Here is a 24,140-nt window from a genome sequence, read left to right as displayed (position 1 = left end):
CGGTGTGCGCCTTAAACGCGACTCAAGGCGTCGGGTTTGTTGTCAACCAATCACAAGGCAGCCTCGCTCGAGTGCAGGCCAATCGGCTTTCTGGCTAGAGGGTTTAACTCCTATTTAAAAAGAAGAACCTTTGAATTCTAACGGCTGAGCTCTTGGAAGACTCGGGTCCTTGGGTCGCAGGTGGGAGCCGACGGGTGGGTAGACCGTGGGGGATATCTCAGTGGCGACGAGGGCGGCGGGGACAAGGGGCGGCCGGCCGGAGTGGCGGAGCGTCAAGTCCCCTCTCGGTTCCTTCGTCCCTGGGTGTCCTTGGCGCTACCCTGTGCCCGCCCAGTGCCTTTGCATCCGCTCTTGGGCACCGAGGCGCCCTGTAAGACACTGCTTGTTACTTATTACAGCTAGAGGTAGAAGGGGTTTGTTGAATGGTGTTGACACGCGCGGGAGGGGTGGGTGAGCGTCAGATTGGATTTTGTTCTCGGAGATCACCTGGGTAAGAAAAGCACAGAAGGTCGCTGCTGTGTTGGAGTTCACGTTCTAGTGGGTAGGGAGTCAGACGGTAAGCGTACAGAGAACTTGCAACTGGGGTGGGTGTTATAAGGGAAAAGCAGGAGTGCGGTTTAACGGGGGCCGCTTTAGACAGAATAGCCTAGGAAGGCCCTTGTCCTGGCTGGATGAGTGGGTGAATTTATGAATGAGAACCTCCTTGCAGAGGCCTTCCCGGTCCGTACTTCTCAGACCGTAGACCTTGAAGTAGTTATATCGGGATAACTTGGAGAGCCTTGTTAAAAATATAGCTCCACCGAGAGCCCGGAAAATCAGAATCTCTGAGGGATAGGACCCAGGTGTCTAGTTATTAGCAAACTCTCCAGATGATTCTTTGATTTCATTGAGAACTAGGGATGCAGACCGGTGCATGCAAATCGTCTGGGGATGTTAAAATGCAGAATCTGTTTTCCTAGACCTGGGGTTGGGCCTCAGAGTCTCCATTTCTAAGATCCCTCCGGCTGAGGTAGACGTAGCCACTGTCGTTAACTCGTAATGTCTCTTCCTCTTCCTTAACCTTCCTTGTCCCTTGAATTAAACGTTTTTCAGCAACCTACTCAATTCGTCCTTCCCTTCATCTCTGCAGACATGCACAGGTCTGAAGGAGGAAGGAATAAACCCGTATAAACCTCCTGTGCTATTAGCCTAACAGCTTTTCTATTCACAGTGGTAGGATTTCTGGTGTGAACTGAATAGATCCTGTGAAAGTCATCTGGTTGCAGATTAGAGTCACCTGAAGGGCAGTCTTATTGGCGTTGTCTCCAGAATTCTGGATTAGAATCTTATTCCATTCTGCTTGTTACTCAATTTCCCTAGAAAGAAAAGTAGAATAAATTGGAGCAAATGCCTGTAGCTTCTGTCAGAAGAATGTTAAATAAATGTTGTTAGGCCTCTGTGATCTCATTAGACTGCTACTTGTAATTGTAAGGGAAGTAAAGCATTAGAGCATGTGTGAAATTAAATGATTAACACAAGTGGGCATTTCCTTGCTGCTGTTTATTAACTTTAACTTACCCACTGTTTTTTCATAAGGGCTCCCGCCTGTAGTCTGGGCCTAGCTTCATCATGGAGTTATTTGCTTAATTGTAAAATGGCAATTTTAATTTTTTTTTGAGACAGGGTCTCACTCCGTTGCCCAGGCTGGAGTGTGGGGACATTTGATAAGAAACTTCAGTGAAGGCTGCACATGGTGGCTCATGCCTGTGATCCCAGCATTTTGGGAGTCCGAGACGGGTGGATCACCTGAGGTGGGGAGTTCCAGACCAGCCCAACCAACATGGAGAAACCCCGTCTCTACTAAAAATACAAAATTAGCTGGGTGTGGTGGCATATGCCCGTAATCCCAGCTACTCCGGAGGCTGAGGCAGGAGAATTGCTTGAACCCGGGAGGTGGAGGTTGCGGGTGAGCCGAGATTGTGCCACTGCACTCCAGCCTGGGCAACAAGAGCAAAACTCCATCTCAAAAAAAGGAGAAACCTCTGTGAAATGAAAGACTGAACTACACACCTGAGGGAAAAGCCTAATAAAGGGAGCAAGAAGTGCAAATGCCTATGGCAGGGGACTTGTTTGAGGAAAGAAAGAAGCCTTGTGTGGCTGGTGCACAATCGAGAAGAAGAGAGGAAGTCAGAGAGGCAGTTAGGGTCCATGTTCTGTGAGACTTCAATAGGCCTGTCTATGCAGGTTAGGAGTTTGCATTGTTTTGATTGAGTTGGGGAGCCATGGGGGTCTTCTGAACCAAGGACCAACACATCTGACTTGTTAATGAGATTGTTGGCCTCAGTGTTGAGAATGGACCATAACGGGGTAAGGTTGGAAGTCGGGAGGCCATTGGGAGGCCGTTGCAAAAAATTCAAAGGAGAATTACGGTTTGACCAGGTGGTAGTAGTAGAGGTTCTGAGCAGTGATCTTGAAGGCAGAGCCTACAGAATATGCTCGTGGATTAGATGAGGGGTTTGAGAGAGAGAGAAACCTCTTAAAGGGTTATTATGCCAAGGCTTTTGGCCTGAGCAACTGGCAGGATGGATTTGCCATCAACTGGGATGAGGATATCTAGAGACTAGATTTGGGGAGGTGAGAGTGTGGAGGGATTAGGACTTCTGTTTGGGACATGTTAAAATGGAGATGCCTCTCAGATAATCAGGTGCAGATGTTGCATAGAAAGTAGAAAATGTAGATCAGGAGTTCAGAGGAGAGGTCTGGGCTGAAGAATGAATATTTGGGAGTCCTCAGCCTGTAGATGGTATTGAAAGCAAAGAGACTGGATGTACTTGGCTAGGGAGTAATTGGAGATGGAGAAGTCGTTCTAGGCGTGAGCTCAGGGCACACCCATGAACAGGGAGGTGAGAAGTGGAGAAGGGAAGCGGTTCGGTTTTGGATATGTTAGGATTGAGGTGCCTGGCAGACATTTCTGGGAGATCCTGGACAAATCCTTGGATATCCAAGTCTGACAGTCCAAGGTGAGATTGGGGCAGAAGATGCACTTTGAGAGGTCCTCATGAAGGCATTTAGAGCTGAGGCACTCGGTGATATGGATTCCTGTGAAGGTGTAGATGGAGAAGTGGAGGGTCCAGGGACTCATTCTTTAGTCACCCCAGACCCTTGATCGGGCAACAATGAGAGTGACCCAGCAAGGAGGGAAAGATAGGATGACTAGGTGGTAGATAAACCTGGAAGTGAAGTGAAGAAAAAGGTGTAAGATGTGATCAACCTTGTCGGATTCTGCTGAGGATGCAAGTACGAGGAAGGTGGAATTGACCCTTGGGTTTGGCAACAGTAGGTGTCAGCCATGAGCCTGATGATGTGGTGGAGGCAAAAAAGCTGGGTGGGGATGGGCTCAGGGGAGGGGAGAGGAGGAGTAGAGGTGGCAAGTGTGGATGGTTCTTCTGGAGCTTTGCTGTTGGAGAGGAGGGGGTCATGGTTAGCAAAGATAATACAATAAAGAGGACTATTTTATTCTATTTTATTTTTTTTTTGAGAAAAAGTCTCACTCTTGTCCCCCAGGCTGGAGTGCAATGGCATGATCTCAGCTCACTGCAACCTCCGCCTCCTGGGTTCAAGCGATTCTCCTGCCTCAGCCTCCCAAATAGCTGGGATTACAGGCGCCCGCCACCACACCCAGCTAATTTTTGTATTTTTAGCAGAGACGGGGTTTCACCATGTTGGCCAGGCTGGTCTCGAACTCCTGACCTCAGGTGATCCGCCCGCCTCGGCCTCCAAAAGTGCTGGGATTACAGGCGTGAGTCACCATGCCCGGCCTAAAGAGGACTTTTTTAAGGTAGCAGGTATGCCAGCAGGCTGCACAGGGATGGAAGTGATCCGTTAGAAGAGAGATGATGGAGCCGCAAGACCATCAGGAGTGAAGACTCCGTGTGAGAGAGGATGGGATGCAGTGCCCAAGGGGAGGTTGGCCTTGCGGGGAAAGCACATGTCTGGCCCTCCCTCATTAGCTTCATTTGGACAAAAAGTGTAAAATCCTGTGTGTTGTGGAGGCCTTTTGATCAGGGAACTGTAACGCTGCCTATCAAGCAGCAGCACTTTAAGCAGGTGGCTTTGTTCAAATTAAAGGTTCTTCTTTTTCTTTTCAGGCATCATGGACCGATCTAAAGAAAACTGCATTTCAGGGCCTGTTAAGGTAAATTGAATAATCTGTAATCTCATTCACATTTATAAACCCACATGGAGGTTGGTCTTGTTGGGAATTCTTTCCACCTTTACTTTGGATTATAAATTTAGATCCCTTACCGTGCCCCTGGATATAAATTAGTCACTTTTCTTGTGTTCGGTAACATTTTGCTGATTCTTAGAGTAGCTTTTTGGTTCTGCTTTGTCTTATAATTGGCTGCTTAAGTTTCTATATCCCTCTGTTGTATGCAAGATAATAGTAATAATGCATCCAGCAGGAGTCCAAAACTTTTAAAATTGGCCATAAATATAAAATAATTAGAAAAGGCTACCTTGAATTACTGTTTTTGATTCTCAGTTCCTATGATAACGGCTATTTAAAAAATTGCTCTACATTTAAAATGTTTCTTTATATTTGTCTTGGAATGCCTACTATGTTGTGGACAGTGTACTAATTTCAGGAGTAACTGACTTTGAATTTGGAAGTCTTAACACCCTGTCTTTGTAGAGCACTCATACCATTGAGCTGGGGATGGACTTTTAGGCTTTCATTTCTAGCACTTGCCCCTCACTTACAATGAGCTGTTGAAGCTGGAGGAAATCTCATCCCTCCTACCCCTTTTAGTTTGATTAGCTCAGGGTGTTAGAGTTAACTTAACTATTTAAGCTTGTAATACAGTACTTACAGGCGTATAAATAATACATTTCAAGGCTCACGCCTGTAATCCCAGCACTTTGGGATACCAAGGCAAGTGGATCACAAGGTCAGGAGTTCAAGACCAGCCTGGCCAAGATGGTGAAACCCCGTCTCTACTGAAAATACCAAAAATTAGCCAGGCGTGGTGGTATTGCCTGTAGTCCCAGCTACTTGGGAGGCTGAGGCAGAGAATTGCTTGAACCTTGGAGGCAGAGGTTGCAGTGAGCTGAGATCATGCCACTGCTCTCCAGCCTGCGTGACAGAGCAAGATTCCATCTCAAAAATAATAACACATTTTAGTAATAACTTTTTGAAGTGCCTACATTTGTTTCCTTTTTGTCACAGATTTTTGCTCAAGTCCATTTTGTCAATACTTGGAAAATGAAACATTGGTTAATTAATAGTATAGTAATAAGCTTATTGTGGAAAATCCTGGCCATATGAAAACTTAGACTCTTCCAAAACTTCATGAAGATAACCAATGTTGAATGTTTTGACAGATTTTTTTTTTTTGGTCTTTTTCTTAAATGTATATTATCAAAGAAATTTAAATGGAACTGAGATTTTGTCATAAAGTTTTTGTATCATAGCTTTTTGCCAAATAACAAGTTAGTGTCTATTTCCAAATTATTGAGAAATTCTAGGAAGTGTTTGTCTCCTTCAGTAATGGATATTTGTTAATAAAGCATGATTTTTAGGGGTGAGGAGTTGGAGGGGGTAGAAAGTATCATTCGGGTATTCTTAGCCACATACTAACTATCCTCTGGAAGTACTGATTAAAATACCTTTTCCCCTTCCATCTCTTATCCGTGACATTCATTATTTTGCTATACTAGAGAACAAACTTTGTGAAATTCTCAAAATATTCATCTTTTGCGTTCACGAATACCAGAAAGTTTATTTTCTCTTCCATTCTAGCCTGCAGCTCCAGTTGGAGGTCCAAAACGTGTTCTCGTGACTCAGCAATTTCCTTGTCAGAATCCATTACCTGCAAATAGTGGCCAGGCTCAGCGGGTCCTGTGTCCTTCAAATTCTTCCCAGCGTGTTCCTTTGCAAGCACAAAAGCTTGTTTCCAGTCACAAACTGGTTCAGAATCAGAAGCAGAAGCAATTGCAGGCAACCAGTGTACCTCATCCTGTCTCCAGGCCACCGAGTCATACCCCAAAGAGCAAGCAGCCCCTGCCGTCGGCACCTGGTAAACTAGCTTTTGAGACTCATTGGATGGTCATTCTTTGTCGTTGTTGCTAAAAAAGCAAGTGTATATTACTTGCAGTTACTGTTTGGAGCCTTAGCTTTTATATCTGTTGAGGATGGGGAGAAAATATGGTATCTGGGTTGAAGTAACAGTGTCTGCCCATGGGCCAGATCTGTGCTAAAAATACAGACCTGATTCTCACTCCCTTGGAAGAGTGGGGCACCCAGGGAGGACACAGCACCAATTGGTGTCCTTTTGATTGCTTGTTAGTGGGTCTGGATGTAGGGTGCTTGTAGTAAGTGACTTGAGGGACTGAGATCTAAAGTTTGGGGGAAATCCAGAGAAGTGGATGAACCGAGGCAGGCTGCGGTGAGGTCACCATGGGCATTGCTGGCCATGGTAAGGAATGGGGCCTCATCTCTAGGGCATTTGGAAGCTACTGAAGGTTTTTTGAACTTAGAAGGGAACTTTGCCTTTTAGAAAGTTTACTGTGGAAGGCCAGGCGTGGTGGCTCACACCTGTAATCCCAGCACTTTGGGAGACTGAGGCAGGTGGATCACCTGAGGTCAGGAGTTAGAGACCAATCTGACCAACATGGGGAAACCCCGTCTGTACTAAAAAAAATTAGCTAGGTGTGGTGGCGCACGCCTGTAATCCCAGCTACTTGGGAGGCTGAGGCAGGAGAATCTCTTGAACCTGGGAGGCGGAGGTTGTGGTGAGCCGAAATCACGCCATTGCACTCCAGCCTGGACAACGAGAGCAAAACTCCATCTCAAAAAAAAAAAAAAAAAGTTGACTGTGGAAGTACTGAATACATTGGAGTAGAACGCTGGATTTAGGAGTACCAGACAGGAAGGAGGTTGAGGTCAGAGATGGCAATAACCTGCTGTGTGTGGAGCAGAGTAGATGCTGTTATTTACCAACTGTCGAGTGCTCATTCCCTGCAGGCTCTGAGATAAGTGCGTGCTTCATGCGCGTCATCTCATTCAATCCTTGTAACCACTTCCTGAAGGTAGCCAGTAATTAACTCAGTTTTACAGAGGAGGAAGCTAAGACTCAGAAGCAGTTAACTTATCCAAAGACAAGCCAGGATGGAGAGGTGCACACAAATTTGAGAGCTCATTTATGATGCAGACTCATTAGAACTGGGCAATAAATTGTACCTGAAAGATGAGTAAAGAGGAGTTAGGGATGGTGATTAAATTGATATTAACTGAGTTAGTGAACTGGGGGTTGCGGGGTGCACATGTGACAGGGGCACCTGGAGGAAGAGTTTGGACCTGCATCCAAATATCTGAGCAGACCATCATGTGCTGTTCGAGTTTGCGATGTTGGAGACAGACCGGTGGAAATGTTCCATATGTTCTTGTGGCTAATGAAATAGTTACCCCAGTCCTCTGCTGCACAACTGTTCCTTGTGCATTTTGCCGAATTGGTGGCTTTTATTTTTATATTTCCCCTTGGCAACTAATATAATGGAGGGTGGCTGGCTTATGTTTTGCTACATGTTGGTGATAATTTGTACATAGGGTATAGACTGTTGGCTGGCCCACCTAGTAGGGAGAAAAGGTGACGAGGTGGCAGCTTGTCATGTATGGGAAGATTGGTAATTCTGCCACAAAAGTTCTTCATTTGGAAACTGAGGCTTCAAAAGAACCTTCATAGTCTGCCTTTAATTTATCAGAGAGGGACCCGTCTATATATACTTCTGCTCGTCTTTAGAAATTCTGTAAAGACTTCACATGATGGAAGTCAGGGTGTAGTAGTCCTTTTTTTCTATAAGGAAAACTTAAAAAAAAAAAAAAACCCGGTTTATCATTCTTGACATACCATTAATATTTTGGTGACCAATTCTTTGATTCACCTCTATTCACAGCTTAGCTTATCCTATATCGTTATTCTAAAAACAGGTTTTTAACTTATTCCATATAGAAAATAATCCTGAGGAGGAACTGGCATCAAAACAGAAAAATGAAGAATCAAAAAAGTAAGCTTTTTTATTTACAAAGTTCTGTACTATTCTACTACATTATATCATTTTGTTGCAAATTTAGTTGTGGGAACTCTTGGGGGAAAAAATGAGGCCTTTATTTTCATTTAGAGGATATAAATGTTTCCAGATTTCCAATCTTAAAAAAAAAAGGAATTTTGTATATTGAGGTATTTTGCTAGGGACTCAAGTGCTTTAAAAAATGGCTTTCAAGGCCTGGTGCAGTGGCTCATGCGTGTAATCCCAGCACTTTGGGAGGCCGAGGTGGGCGGATCATGAGGTCAGGAGATCGAGACCATCCTGGCTAACACGGTGAAACCCCGTCTCTACTAAAAATACAAAAAATTAGCTGGGCCTGGTGGCGGGCGCCTGTAGTCCCAGCTACTCGGGAGGCTGAGGCAGGAGAATGGCGTGAACCCCGGAGGCGGAGCTTGCAGTGAGCTGAGATTGCACCACTGCACTCCAGCCTGGGCAACAGAGGGAGACTCCATCTCAAAATAAAACAAACAACAACAACAAAAAATGCATTTCAAATTTAGAAAAAGTTTGTATGAATCTGTTACAGAAATGTGTGGAAGTTCCTCTCTGTCCTTAGAAGTAACCACTACATATGGTTTATGTGTCTGTGCTTTTTTATTGTATAAAAGTGCAAGTTTTAAAAAAATAGAATATGTTGCAGAACTGTATACTCATATACGACTGAGGGTTTTGACAGTGTGATAGTTTTAGTTCTTTGTTATAAAGGTTGGCTCTAATGTCTTCCCCAGGGCTTTTCTAAAATCCTACTGTTAGTCTCTGAACTGTCTGGATTCTAGAATATACTAGGAGGAGCGAGGAATGAACCCACAGACTTTTGCTTCTAGCGGCCTAACAGAGGCTAAGAGTCTAAATCCACTGGTACTCATGCCCCAGCTAGCCTGTGGGCTCCATCCTGCTTCCATTAGTAACAGTGGCTCAGTGGCTCAGGGCTCTGTGTCCACCACCAGAGTGCTTCTCCACCCAGAGAGAATTAGCACCTCTGGGACTGGAGGGAGCGGCTGTGGTTAGTTTGAAACAGGCCCCCAGATGGTCCGGAAGCATTCCTCCCTCTCTGGTCACTTATCCTTTTTATGGTCTTCAGCGTTGTCATGGGCCTGTTCCTCTGAGCATAGTACAGGCTTGGGACATTTCCCATAGAGTGCTTCAGATCTAAAACCCGAGACTGTTCCTTGTCACTGACTCTTCACACCTAACGGCAGCTAGGGACGTCAGGGTTTCATGTTGCAGCAGCTCTTTGATAGTGGTTGTTGCCTTGGTTCTTGCTGAGGATACATATTGAGTACAAGTTGGAATATAAAATTATTTATAGAATGTGTCTACTAATTGAGAATTTGTTAGAAAAGCTTTGTTTTCCTCACATTCTAAAATGTTCAAATTCCTTCCTAGGAGGCAGTGGGCTTTGGAAGACTTTGAAATTGGTCGCCCTCTGGGTAAAGGAAAGTTTGGTAATGTTTATTTGGCAAGAGAAAAACAAAGCAAGTTTATTCTGGCTCTTAAAGTGTTATTTAAAGCTCAGCTGGAGAAAGCCGGAGTGGAGCATCAGCTCAGAAGAGAAGTGGAAATACAGTCCCACCTTCGGTGAGTTTTCAGGTTCATGTTCAAAACAATATTCACCCATGCTGCACCCCTCCCCCTCCTGTAATGTCAGCCTCCCACTGCCCAGGTCCGTGCACTCCCTCTTATGAGGCACTGTCCTCAAATGCGTGGCCCCCGTTCCTCACCTCCCGCTCCCTTATGAAAAAGATTAGATAAGCTTCTGTACCACACTGGGTTATAATCATTCTCCTGTGATTCTCCTGTGCTCTTCATGTTAAAATAAAATTGTATTCCTTTTCTTTTCTTTTTTTTTTTAAAGTATAAATTTACTTTTTAGAGGGCCTGCTTTTCATAGTACCACAAAAAATGATTAAACTTGTCATCTTTCAAAGAGCACTTAAGTGCTCTGATCCTGAAAAATCACTTGAGGATTTAATGTTTTGTTAATGGAATAGTTTATATGGGCAAGTCTTTTTGGTGGATAATGAAGGGGAATGGCACCCCTTATTCTGAAGTATGCAGGGGTTGCGAGCAGCCACCTGCAGGTTGACTAGGGCTGATGGGTTTTTGTTTTTCCTTTTTTTCTTTTTCCTTTCAGTGTTTTTCAGATTTGAATCAGATGCTAATACTTCAAGTCTGGCCACATCAGGCCTGGTGTGTCTCTACCTGGCAATACCTGGCTGGGGCTGGGAGGGGCAGGCATCTTACACGGGCTGTGCTTCCCATTGCCTGCTTCCCACTGGCCACAGTCTGCACCTGCCCAGTCTGCTCAGCACCCATCTACTGCCGTTACTGATCACTGCTTTTATCTGTCACAGTGTCTGGGTATCAAACTACTGTGGCAATGCCTTTTTTTTTTTTTTTTTTTTTTTTTGAGATGAGTCTCGCTCTGTCACCCAGGCTGGAGTGTAGTGGCGTGATCTCAGCTCACTGCAACCTCCGCCTCCCAGGTTAAAGCGATTCTCCTGCCTCAGCCTCCTGAGTAGCTAGGATTACAGGCGTGCACCAACAAGCCCAGCTAATTTTTGCATTTTTAGTAGAGACGGGGTTTCACCATATTGGCCAGGCTGGTCTCAAAGTCCTGACCTCGTGATCCTCCCACTTCGGCCTCTCAAAGTGCTGGGATTACAGGCGTGAGCCACTGTGCCTGGCCATGTGCTTTTTTTAGTATGTAGATAATTAATATTCAGCTGAATTTTCCTCCTAAGAATAAAGGTGCCTAAAGGAGGGAAATAGTCTTTTTTTTTTTTTTTTTTTTTTTTTTTTGAGACGGAGTCTCTCTCTGTCACCCAGGCTGGAGTGCAGTGGCCGGATCTCAGCTCACTGCAAGCTCCGCCTCCCGGGTTCACGCCATTCTCCTGCCTCAGCCTCCCGAGTAGCTGGGACTACAGGCGCCTGCCACCTCGCCCGGCTAAGTTTTTGTATTTTTAGTAGAGACGGGGTTTCACTGTGTTACCCAGGATGGTCTCGATCTCCTGACCTCGTGATCCGCCCGTCTCGGCCTCCCAAAGTGCTGGGATTACAGGCTTGAGCCACCGCGCCCGGCTAGGAGGGAAATAGTCTTAACTAAACCAGAGGTCCATTAATACTTTGAAATGCTTGTAAAATGAAATGTGGGTCTATGTATTTTTCTTGGAGTGGGTTTACAGTTTCAGATTCTCAAGTGGAGTTTGGAGTGTGGTTTCATGGTAAACACCACTGGTTTTACATGAAGAGTTTGTTTGACATTTAGTACATAGTCTTCTGTCAGCTCCAAACCAGGTGTTAGAATGTTTATCCTTTGTTGCAGGCATCCTAATATTCTCAGACTGTATGGTTATTTCCATGATGCTACCAGAGTCTACCTAATTCTGGAATATGCACCACTTGGAACAGTCTATAGAGAACTTCAGAAACTTTCAAAGTTTGATGAGCAGAGAACTGCTACGGTAAGTGTTCATTTGTTGTCCAGGCTAGTTGTGTTTCCTGTGTACCTGTCCTCCAGAGCAGTGCACCTTTCATTCTAGTAGAGTGGGTGTTGTCTTGACGGAAGGATAGCTTAATATCAAATATTTGAAGTGGAAAAATCAAAAGAGCTTATTTGTACCATATGTACCGATAAAGTCTAGAACCAGGCAGAATGTTGTGTCTGCTTTTGTGCCTAGTTTGCACAGCTGTTTTCTATGGAAATGTATATAATGTATATAGATAGTCACCCTCATTTTCTTTAATAGATTTTTAATTTTAGAATAGTTTTTACTTTTCTTTCTTTCTTTTTTTTTTTTTAAAGGGACAGGGTCTTGTTATGTTGCCCAGGCTGGACTAGAACTCCTGGACTCAAGTGATCCTCCACCTCAGCCTCCCGAGTAGCTGGGACTACAGGTGCACACCACTGTGCCTGGCTAGGATAGTTTTAGATTTACAGAAATTGTGAAGGCAGTACAGAGACTTCCCATATACCCCACACTGAATTTCCTGCTAATTTTCCCACTAACATCTTGCATTAATATGGTACATTTGTCACAATTGATGAACCAATATTGATATATAACTGTTAAGTCCACATTTTATTCAGATTTTCTTAGTTTTTATCATGATTAAATTGGGCTTATGGGTTTTTGAGGGGAGAGCAGAGGTAAAATGCATTCTTATCACATACCAGGGATGTAAACTCTTATGACTTTTAACTGTGGATGTCAGCTTGATCTTCTGCCTGAGAGAGTGTTTGTCTGGTTTCTCCACTGTAAAGTTACTATTTTCCCTCCTTTCCATACTGTATTTCTTCAAAGGAAGTTACTATGAATAGCCCACACTTAAGGAGTAGAGAGTGGATGGAGTATTTCCATAAATTATCTGGAATTCTGTGCCAGAATAAGGCTGTTCTCCCTTATTTATTTCATCATTTATTTATTTAAAGATGTAGACTCCTGGGTATTTATTTTATCCCTTGAGCTATAATCCAGTACTTTATTTTGTGGTTCAGATGGCTACAACTTTGGCCACTGGGAGCTTTTTTTCTTTTTTATTTTTTTCTTTTTGAGATGGAGTCTTGCTCTGGTGCCCAGGTTGGAGTGCAGTGGCGCAATCTCTGCTCACTGCAACCTCCGCCTCCTGGGTTCAAGGGATTCTCCTGCCTCAGCCTCCCAAGTAGCTGGGAGTACCGGCACCTACCACCACGCCCGGCTAATTTTTGTATTTTTAGTAGAGATGGGGTTTCACCAAATTGGCTAGGCTGGTCTTGAACTCCTGACCTTGTGATCTGCCTGCCTCAGCCTCCCAAAGTGCTGGGATTACAGGTATGAGCCACCACACCCGGCCTGCTCTTTTTCTTTTACCAGGTTCCTGGGAAAATCACTGCCGTTTTGTCTTGCGTGTGTGTGTGTGTGTGTTTGTACTTCCTTACTTTTTTTTTTTTTCTTTTTTTGAGATGGAATCTCACTCTGTCGCCCAGGCTGGAGTGCAGTAGCGCAGTCCTGGCTCACTGCAGCCTCCACCTCCTGGGTTCAAGCGATTCTCCTGCCTCAGCCTCCTGAGTAGCTAGGATTAACAGGCATGCACCACCACACCCAGCTAATTTTTGTATTTTTAGTAGAGATAGGGTTTCGCCATGTTGCCCAGGCTGGTCTCTAACCCCTGACCTCAGGTGATCTGCCTGCCTCAGCCTCCCAAAGTGCTAGGATTACAGGAGTGAGCCACCACACCTGGCCTTGTACTTCTTTACTTTCTGATACAAGATGCTGAAGCCTCATCTTGTATATTTCCTGCTCCTGTCCTAGAATCGAACCATTTCTCCAAGGAGCCCTGGTTCCTCTTCTTGGAGAATGTTATTATAAACCAAGATCAAGATCTGGGCACTTGTACTCATTGCTACTGTGGCGTCACTACTTCTAGGCTTTCAGCTGACAGAGCAAGGAAATATATGTGGATAGTAATCTGTGTATAGATTTATCCATCTGTCTCTTCATTAAGCATACCATGAATTCATACCGATGTCTTCAACTTGAATCCGTTACCACGTTTCATTCTAACTTCCTCCTGTTTACCTGTAAACTCCCACTCCAAAAGTGAGAAACCTGGATTTCACTGCCCACCATCCTTGTACTTAATTATTCAATTCCAATATACATGTATAATGGTATCGGAATTGTTAACCAGCTGCATGGGAACCAACTTTATCAATTAGAGTGCTTATGTGCACTTCCTTTGGCCTTTGTCTTAAAGACTCCACTAGTTTCCAAAGCTGCTTGGATCAACACTTTACCCTCACACCCTTTAGTAAGATGGTTTCCTACATTTGTAATGCAGTGAGATTCTTTTGTCACAATCTGCATGCCCACGATGGAATCATTTACATTTTCATATCCTGAGATTGATTTTTGTGTGTTTGCTGTAAAGTTCTATGAATTTTGACAAATACACAATGCCATGTATCCACCATTACGATATACAGAATAGTTTCACTGCTCTTGAAAAATAATCCTGTGTCTCAGCTACTCATCCCTCCCAACTCTTCCATCTCTGGCAACCACTGATCTGTTTACAGTCTCTATTGCCTTTTCCAGAATATCATATAATTGGAATCATAACAGTATGTAGCCTTTTTAGATGGGCTTCTTCCACTTAGCAGTATGCATTGAAGATTCATCTGTATATTTTTGGAGGCATGAGAGCTTGTTCATTTCTTTTTATCACGAAATCATCTTCCATTATTTCAATATATGGAAGTACCTCAGTTTGTTCATCTACTGAAGGGTATCTTGGCTGATTCTGGTTTTTGGCAGTTATGTTTTGGCTATAAACATTTGCATGCAGGTTTTTGTGAAACATAAGTCTTCAAATTAGTTGGGCACATATCTAGGAGTGCTATTGTCAGCTTATACAGTAAGACTTTATTTTGCTTTGTGAGGAAACTGTCTTCCAAAGTGATTTTTACATTCTATTTTACATTGCATTACAAATGTAGGAAACCACCTTACTAAAGGGTGTAAGGGTAAAGTGTTGATCCAAGCAGCTTTGGAAATGAGTGGATTCTATAAGACAAAGGCCAAAGGAAGTTCACATAAGCACTCTAATTGATACAGTTGGTTCCCACAGGGCAGCTGGTTAACAATTCTGATACCATTATACAATGGCAATACGGTATCAGAACCAATGAATTGAGATCCTATTGCTTCTCATAGTTGCCAACATTTGATGTCAGTGCTTTGGATTTTTGTTTGTTTTGAGACAAGGTTTCACTGTCACTCAGACTGGAGTGCAGTGGCGTGATCAGCCACCTCAACCTCCCTGGCTCAAGCAGTCCTCCCAGCTCAGCCTCCCAAGCAGCTAGGACTACAGGCATGTGCTTCCATGCCTGGCTGATTTTTGTATTTTTTTGTAGAGACAAGGTTTTGCCTTGTTGCTCAGGTTGGACTTGAAATCCTGGTCTCAAGTAATTCATGCCTCCCAAAATATTGGGATTACAGGAGTGAGCCACTATACCTGGCCTAGTGTTTTGCATTTTAGTCATTCTAATGGGCATGTGGTGGTATCTCATTGTTCTGATTTAGTTTCCTAACAACATTCAATGTTGAACATCTTTTTTTTTTTTTTTTGAGATGGAGTCTCGCTTGTCACCAGGCTGGAGTGCAGTGGCACAATTTTGGCTCACTGCAACCTCCGCCTCTTGGGTTCAAGTGATTCTCCCACCTCAACCTCCTGAATAACTGGGACTACAGTCATGCACCACCATGCCCAGCTAATTTTTGTACTTTTAGGGTTTCACCATGTTGGTCAGGATGGTCTCGATCTCTTGATCTTGTGATCCGCTTGCCTCAGCCTCCCAAAGTGCTGGGATTATAGGCGTGAGCCACCGCTTCCAGCCTTGAACATCTTTTTATGTGTTTATTTGCCATCTGTGTATCGTCTTTGAGGCACCTGTTGGAATCTTTTGCTTTTTTGAGTTTTAAGAGTTATTTGTATATTTTGGATGCAGGTCGTCTGTCATACATGTTTTGCAAGTATTTTCTCCCAATGCATGCCTTGTATTTTCCTTCTCTTATCTGTGTCTTTCACAAAGCTGTTTTTATTTGACTTTTTTGAGAAAGGGTCTTACTGTGTCACCCAGGCTGGGGTGCAGTGGTGCAATCTCTCTCACTGCAGCCTCTACCTTTTGAGCTCAAGTGATCCTCCCTAGTAGTTGAGACTACATGTGGGTGCCACCACGCTGAGCTAATTTTTGTATTTTTTGTATAGACATAGTCTCACCATCTTGCCCAGGTTGTTGGGTTTTTTTTTTTTTTTTTTTTGAGACAGTCTTTCTCTGTCACCCAGACTGGAGGGCGGTGGCGTGATCTTGATTCTTAGCTCACTGCAGCCTCTACCTCCTAGGTTCAAGCAGTTCTGCCTCAGCCTCCCAAGTAGCTGGGATTACAGGCGTGCGCCACCACGCCCAGCTAATTTTTGTGTTTTTAGTAGAGACGGGGTTTCACCGTGTTGGCCAGTTTAGTCTCGAACTCCTGACCTCAGGTGATTTGCCCACCTCAGCCTCCCAGAGTGCTGGGATTGCAGGCGTGAGCCACTGTACCCGGCCTCCCAGGCTGTATTTTTAATAAAAGTCCAAATGTGTCAGTTTTTTCTTTCATGATTGTGCTTTTTGTGCCTCTCCTTTTTTAAGTGATTAAAATTACTTGTTTTAAGAAGTTGAGTCTTAATTTGGGCCGTTTCTTATTGGATTGACAGCTTGATAAAGCATGTTGGATGGTGGTTACTTTGATTTTTTTTCCGTTTCTTGGTGGAGATCTCTGGGTAGCGTGGACATTAGTTTTCTTTGTTTTTGGCATTGATGTACATGGCATTTAAAATCAAGTAATTTTACTTTCAGTATCTGATGAAATCACACTACTATGGACATATGGCCCTTTGGTCTTGTCTCTGCAACAATGACATGCTGTTTTACACTTAAAGACTTAATCTTAAATGTTTGTGCTTCTCCTAAGTAGAAACAGATCTCTAATTTACTTTTTAAATATTAGCTAAACAAATCAACTTCTTATTTAATTGGCAATTAATATTTCTTTATGAGTTCAGCTTTTGGGCCAGCTTTCTCTTACAGCTCAATAAGGAAATCTGTGCTCATTCATGGTAGTGACTGCCTCAGGTGATCACATTTTACCCTTGGGTTTTTTCCTTGTCATCTTGCTTACGGTGGGTTGGAGTTTGTTGTTTTGGGTCAGTTAATCTTTTTCTTCAGTTTCTGATATTGATATCCTACTTTAAAAGATTCACCTTATCTCAACAGTATAAAATTACACATGATACTACTTCTCTGTTTTCTCTCCTCACACCCAAGGCTTCAATCTAGATGGAGTTTTGGTGTGAGCAGATAGCTATTTGAAAGAAAATGAAAGATTATTTCTGTCTAGATTCCTTTGCAGTTAGAATGAATACGCATGTACCTGTTTTCCTTTTCAGATGAATTCAAATAAAACTAATTGTAGTGACACGTCAGTGACCTATCCATACCTGCAGTCTAACAACATGTGAGGTGTGGAGGGAGTAGCAGTGCCAGAGAGCCATGGCGAAACTAATAGCTTCTTGTCTGGAAATGACTGGAGGAGTGAAGTCCATTGCCTCTTGAACTTTAATGTGTGCAATTAAAGCATCAGCAACTCAAAGTCGGTGTAGTCAGAAGAGCAGCTTTCTTGTATTTGACTTCAGTTTATCGTGGTCTGAATTTTGATCTCTGGCTTTGGACTGAAAGAATGAAAAGTGTTTTTTCTGCCAGTGACACTTGGTGTTTACTTATCTGTTTAGTAAACCTTTTTGATGTAAAATAATGTTCAATCCTGTCTAGCAATTGCTTTAGAAAGGAAACTCAAACTTTAGGCAGAGCTAAATATATTTTTTCAATATTCAAACAGTTACCTGTATGATAAAATAAATTCTGGGCCAGGCATGGTAGCTCACACTGGTAATCTCAGCACTTGGAGAGGCCAAGATGGGAGGATTACCTGAAGTCAGGAATTAGCGACCAGCCTGGGCAACATGGGGAGACTCTGTCTCTACAAAAAAAAAAAAAAAAAAAAAAGAAAGAAACATTAAAAATTAGCTGGGCATGGTGGCACACACCTGTAGTCCCAACTACTCGGTAGGAGGATTGCTTAAGCCCAGGAGTTCAAGGCTGCAGTGAGGTCTGATCATGCCGTAGCAATCCAGGGTGGGTGACAGAGTGAGACCCTGTCTCTTAAAAATAAATAAGTAAATAACATACATACATACATACATACTAGATTTGTTGGCTAAATCTTAGAGATAGGGACTGGAAAACTTTTCTTTTTTCTTGCTTTTTTTTTGAGATGGAATTTCATTCTTGTTGCCCAGGCTGGAGTGCAATGACGTGATCTCGGCTCACTGCAACCTCTACCTCCCGGGTTCAACCAATTCTCCTGCCTCAGCCTCCTGAGTAGCTGGGATTATAGGCATGCACCACCACGCTCGGCTAATTTTTGTATTTTTGGTAGAGAAAGGGTTTCACCATGTTGGTCAGGCTGGTCTCGAACTCCTGACTTCAGGTGATCCCCCTGCCTTGGCTTCCCAGAGTGCTGGGATTACAGGTGCCCAGCCAGGCAAACTTTTCTTACAAGATAGTAACTTGGCAGGGTGCGGTGGCTCATGTCTGTAATCCTAGCACTTTGTGAGGCTGAGATGGGAGGATCACTTGAGGTCAGGAGTTTGAGACTAGCCTGGTCAACATAGCGAGACCCCCATCTCTATTAAAAAAAAAAAAGATAGTAACTTAAGGAAATAAAATTAACAAAAGGACTGATTTCTTATGTACTTCTATGCTGACTTAGTGTAACCCAAAATTTAACATGCTATTTAATATGTCAGTGCAACTGCTTTTTAGTTTCTGTTTATTGTTCAGGATAATTTCTTTCTCCTGATATTCTTGAAGTAAATTTTTAGCTTTAAACAAATTATTCTGTCACAGAATGATCTTGGTTTTAAAAAAAGGAATTGACTATACTTGAAAAGTTAATTTTATTTTTCTAAAAAAGAAAAAGGCAGTATTTACACACCTGAATCCTTAATTTGTACCAGGTCTTCGGCACTGCCTTACTTCCTTGCCGCAGGGCCGTTTGTTGCCGTATGGGGGTGTAACTGTTAGGCTGGTGCAGAAGTAACTGTGTTTTGCATTGAAATGGCACCAACCTAAGAGCTAGCTCTAACTAGCTGAATGTCTTTTCCGTCTTTCAACATCACACCAACTGTATTAGCAAAGCGATAACTAAACATTGGGTAATTTCACTTCATGCTAACCACTATAAATTGGTTCAGTTGATTCTGTGTGTGTGTGTGTGTGTGTGTGTGTGTGTGTGTTTGTGTGTGTGTAGACTCATGTATAATTTCTACGATGCTTGCTTCAAAACCTGCAATATGTGTTTTTTGTTTTGTCTTTTCCTTTTTGAGACAGGGTCTCACTCTGTCACCCAGGCTGAAGTGTGATCATGGCTTACTGCAGCTTTGACCTCCTGGGCTCAAGCGATCCTCCCGCCTCAGCTTCCCAAGTAGCTGGGACTACAGGCATACACCATCATGCTTGGCTAATTTTTAAATTTTTTTTGCAGAGATGGAGTCTTGCTATGTTTCCCAGGCTGGCTTTGAATTCCTGGGCTTGAGTGATCCTCCCACCTCAGTCCCCCAAAGTGCTGGGATTACAGGTGGGAGCCACTGTGTCTGGCCAAAACCTGCAAACCATGTTAAATCTATGTTGTGTTCCTTTCAGAAGAGATGTCTAATATTAACTTGTGTTATACAAAATCTAAAACACAGGCTTTCAATATTTTTTTAACAGTATATAACAGAATTGGCAAATGCCTTGTCTTACTGTCATTCGAAGAGAGTTATTCATAGAGACATTAAGCCAGAGAACTTACTTCTTGGATCAGCTGGAGAGCTTAAAATTGCAGATTTTGGGTGGTCAGTACATGCTCCATCTTCCAGGTATGTAACTTTAGAGGTGGAAGTTGTTTGGTTTACCAGAGCCCTGGGAGCTAATCATGAGCCAAATATAAAATATTTTAGTGTAGATTTTGTGCTATAAGAGGGGTATGTAGCTAACCCAGAAGTACCTTGGAGTAATTTAGGCTTAATAATAAACTAGGGTTTGCAAGAAAATTTTATTCTGTGGTGATTTGGGGCTATTAACAGTGTTCTAGGCCTAGGGTTAAAGATGCTTAATGTCCTTAGAGGCTAATGAGGGGATGAATGAGTCAACAGATAGGACAAGTATATGACAGAGGTGAAGTGCCCATGTGTTGAGGGGGAGGAACTCTTCACCTCTGCTGCTTCCTGGATGAGGAGATGGGGAGATGTTCCAGAGGACAGCACCGACAAAGGTCTAGCACTCAGACTGCAGGTCATATCAGGGAACTTGAAACACCAAATTAGTTTGGTGGAGCTTTGAGGGCAGTGGTGAGAGATTCTCTTTGGTCTGCCTCTGTCAATAGTAGGGATAGTCCTTCCTTGTCCCCTCTCACAGCTGAAGCAGAGATGTCAATCTCAAAACAATTCAAATCTTAAAGAGCTTTCCACATGAACTACAGTATCTTTACTGTTTTAAATTTGAGTTTAAATAAGCTTTGAAACTTCACGTGAAGTGGGGCATTTTAAAGCATACATCTACCGATCAAGGTTTGTCAACTTTGGAGGACTCAAATTATAGCCAGATGACTTAAAAATCAAGCTAGTTAAAAAAAAAAAAGTATAGCCTAAAACAGATTATATGTGAGGGAGAAATCCTTTGCTTTTGTTACAGAGCACTTCTAACTGTTCCCAGCAATGCATTGAATCTGCTATTGCAGTCTTTTTTTTAAAAAAACTGGTTGTCATTAGTGGGAGCTGTTATCTGCTAAGACAAACCAGAATAAAGAATTATAGGCTTCATGGAATTGCAGAGTTAAACTATTTTAACCGGTTGAATTGTGATAGAAAAGATGGCTTCTTGCTTTTTGAAAAGATTGCTTACATAACCGATAGTCACTTCACTCTGAATCCCAGATGTTAATCATCATCATTTCCTGGTTATTGCCTCAGTTTGAGAACCCGCGATTCAGTCTGTTGGTGGTGATGGAGGGGTTAGATGACCAGAGTGGTAGCTTCTTAATCCTACATCACAATTCAGTAGTGACTGTGTGCTCAGTGGGTGCCAGGCCTGGCTGAACACAGCACCAGGGCTGTGACAGCGTAAGCATCTATGGTGAAGAGCAGCTGGTGACAAAGCAATACGAAACCACACGTACTGTTCTGGCTTGGTGTCTGCTGTCCCCAGCTTTTTTCCAACCTTCATTACAAAAACCTAAACCGATAGAAATGTGGAATTGGTAGTTGATGGCCTACCTGTCTATCCAGTGCCTGCGTTCAGCACTTTTTCCCATTTAGTCAGATCGGCTGCATCTACTTTTTTGGTGAACACTTGAAAATACGTTGCAAACATCATGATGCTTCAACCTGAAGCACTATAATAGCATGCATTTCCTAAATAAGGATATTCTCCTATATACTTAGAACCATGATCACTCCTAAGAAAATTAACAGCATTGTCAGTATCTAATATTTAGTCCATGTTCAAATTTCTCCTATTGTCTATGACATCTTATAGCTGGTTTGTAAAATCAGAACTCAACCAAGGCCCATGCTTTGTATTGGATTGTCTCTGTGGTCTTAAGCCAGACCAGTCTCCCACTTTAAAGAGGACTTTTCTGATTGTGTTGCCACTTAACTTGGACCTTTATTCCCCATATTTGCTGAAAACTGGAATGGAGGTCTCAGGGCCTGAAGAGATTCAAGTTAAAATTTTTTTTTTTTTTTTTTTTTTTGAGACGGAGTCTCGCTGTGTCACCCAGGCTGGAGTGCAGTGGCGCGATCTTGGCTCACTGCTGCAAGCTCTGCCTCCCGGGTTCACACCATTCTCCTGCCTCAGCCTCCTAAGTAGCTGGGACTACAGGCGCATGCCGTCACGTCCAGCTAATTTTTTGTATTTTTAGTAGATACGGGGTTTCACCATGTTAGCCAGGATGGTCTCTATCTCCTGACCTCGTGATCCCCCCACCTCCGCCTCCCAAAGTGCTGGGATTACAGGCATGAGCCACCGCGCCCGGCCAAGTTAAATATTTTTGGCAAGAGTACTTCATAGGCCACCCTCAAAATTTCAGCATGTATCTACATCTCCACCCCAGTGCTGTTACAACGGGACAGTTTCTAGTGTCTTGTCATTGCGACCAGGCTCTTAAGATTCTTAGCATATCTGTAATATCCACATGCAGATGTAGAACTCCAAATCGTATTTGCAGAGAACTCTGCATGGCAACTTTTATATGGTAGTGATACATTCAATTTCTTGCATTCTAGATCATTCAGGGAGGTTCTGGAGTTGGACAGATTGCGGGTTAAGCTTGGTGGCTAGCTCTGTGACCTTACACACCTCCCTTCATCTGTTTCCTATGGGAATTTATAATAGTAGCTACTTCGTAGGGCATAGGATTTGGCCCAGGGGAAGTCTTCAGTGTTAGTGGAATCTTCAATGATTTTAGCAGCTGTTGTGATCATAAAACCAGAAGCACATCAACCTGAGCCTCCCTCTTTTTAGGAGGACCACTCTCTGTGGCACCCTGGACTACCTGCCCCCTGAAATGATTGAAGGTCGGATGCATGATGAGAAGGTGGATCTCTGGAGCCTTGGAGTTCTTTGCTATGAGTTTTTAGTTGGGAAGCCTCCTTTTGAGGCAAACACATACCAAGAGACCTATAAAAGAATATCCCGGGTAAGATGCAACTGAAAAGGACCCAGCGCATCTGCTGGAATTCTTTCCTTATCAGCCTGAACTTCAGGCCAAGATCTGAATATCTGTACTGTTTGATCTCTCTAACCTGTGTTTTGTGATGTTTTATCATTTGTTGTATTCCAGGTTGAATTCACATTCCCTGATTTTGTAACAGAGGGAGCCAGGGACCTCATTTCAAGACTGTTGAAGCATAATCCCAGCCAGAGGCCAATGCTCAGAGAAGTACTTGAACACCCCTGGATCACAGCAAATTCATCAAAACCATCAAATTGCCAAAACAAAGAGTCAACTAGCAAACAGTCTTAGGAATCATGCAGGGGGAGAAATCCTTGAGCCAGGGCTGCTGTATAACTTGTCAGGAACATGCTACTGAAGTTTATTTTACCATTGTCTGCTGCCCTCAATCTAGAACGCTACAAGAAATATTTGTTTTACTGAGCAGGTGTGCCTTAACCTCCCTATTCAGAAAGCTCCACATCAATAAACATGACACTCTGCAGTGAAAGTAGCCACGAGAATTGTGCTACTTACACTGATTCATAATCTGGAGGCAAGGTTCGACTGCAGCCGCCCCGTCAGCCTGTGCCAGGCATGGTGTCCCCACAGGAGGCAAATCCAGAGTCTGGCTGTGGGGAAAGTGACCACTTTGCCTGACGCGATCAGTTAAGGAGCTGTGCAATAACCTTCCCAGTCCCTGAGTGAGTGTGTAACTTATTGGGTTGGCCACGCCTGGTAAAGCTGTTGGAATGAGTATGTGATTCTTTTTAAGTATGAAAATAAAGATATTTGTACAGACGTGTTTTTTCTCTGGTGGCATTCCCTTAGGAATGCTCTGTGTCTGTCCAGCACCCTGGTAGGCCTGATTGGGTTTCTAGTCCTCCTTAACCACTTATCTCCCATATGAGTGTGTGTAAAATAGGAACATGTGCTCTACCTCCATTTAGAGACTTGCTTGGGATACAGAAGAGGCCGTGTGTCTCAGAGCTGTTAAGGGCTTATTTTTTTAAAACATTGGAGTCATGGCATGTGTGTAAACTTTAAATATGCAAATAAATAAGTATCTATGTCTGCGTGGAGTACTGTGTAATTCTTTCCACCATCTGTTCATTGTTGGCCTGGAAATGAGCAGGGGCAGAGAGGAGCAGGTCTCGCCCTCTTCTAGTCCTCCTCTTCTGGTATCTCCTGTTGGGCGTACTCCTAATACTTCGCTATATATAGTGTTTATATATTTGCCGTCTGTCCATCGACTAAAGATACAGTGAAAGTGACCGTGATGAAGGAAAAGTAGAAGTGCTGAACTTAGAGCTAGTAGAGAAATCTGCTTGCACGGCCAATGCTCAGTGCAAGAAACTGGACAGCAGGTATGTCAGGATATATCGTAACAAAGTGGCCAACATAGAGAAACTTAAAAACACGACTGAGTAAAATTGCAGTTGCCAGCCCTCTTGGGACAAAGGAGCTTCTGGTTCTCACAGTCTTGAGCTGAAATGACTTTGACATTCCCAAATAGTTCTTGTGCCACCCTCCCAAGCTATAGTTACTACCACGTGACTTAACTTCCCCAGTGTTACCAGTGAGACTTGGGATGTTTCCGCAGACAATCCCACACAAGCAAAGAAAAAGCTCATTGGAGTAGCACATTAATACACTGGTCACAGTGCCACTTCATCAACAACCATGGCTTACCAGAAGGAATATTAAAAAGTTCATAAAGAT

At 43.3% G+C, this 24,140-nt stretch overlaps 1 protein-coding gene across 5 annotated transcripts; it reads left to right on the top strand.

Moving 5' to 3' along the window:
- Nucleotides 1-132: 132 nt before the first annotated feature.
- On the top strand, nucleotides 133-23,492 carry AURKA (aurora kinase A). 5 transcript variants are annotated; one of them, XM_005569391.4, is made up of 9 exons: nucleotides 133-180; nucleotides 4,128-4,174; nucleotides 5,780-6,056; nucleotides 7,989-8,043; nucleotides 9,472-9,663; nucleotides 11,411-11,549; nucleotides 19,436-19,584; nucleotides 22,229-22,403; nucleotides 22,548-23,492. In XM_005569391.4, exons 2-9 carry the CDS (start codon nucleotides 4,133-4,135, stop codon nucleotides 22,728-22,730), a joined length of 1,212 nt encoding a protein of 403 aa, XP_005569448.1. In that variant the 5' UTR covers nucleotides 133-180; nucleotides 4,128-4,132; the 3' UTR covers nucleotides 22,731-23,492. The 5 variants fall into 5 exon arrangements, with proteins under 5 accessions (XP_005569448.1, XP_005569449.1, XP_005569451.1 ...); XM_005569392.3 differs by having other exon boundaries at nucleotides 133-194; XM_005569394.4 differs by having other exon boundaries at nucleotides 133-370.
- The last annotated feature ends 648 nt before the right edge of the window (nucleotides 23,493-24,140 follow it).

The sequence above is a fragment of the Macaca fascicularis genome, chromosome 10 (assembly GCF_037993035.2).
Source record: "Macaca fascicularis isolate 582-1 chromosome 10, T2T-MFA8v1.1".
Taxonomy (NCBI): Eukaryota; Metazoa; Chordata; class Mammalia; order Primates; family Cercopithecidae; genus Macaca; species Macaca fascicularis.
The sequence above is the reverse complement of the archived record's forward strand: the minus strand, read 5'-3'. Positions and strand labels throughout refer to the sequence as shown.

Bases quoted from the DNA above. Each gene is read 5' to 3' on its own strand.
- AURKA (XM_005569391.4), top strand. From the start codon at position 4,133: ATGGACCGATCTAAAGAAAACTGCATTTCAGGGCCTGTTAAG. The intron at 9,664-11,410 runs GTGAGTTTTCAG...CCTTTGTTGCAG, and splicing joins GAAATACAGTCCCACCTTCG to GCATCCTAATATTCTCAGAC. The intron at 22,404-22,547 runs GTAAGATGCAAC...GTTGTATTCCAG, and splicing joins CCTATAAAAGAATATCCCGG to GTTGAATTCACATTCCCTGA.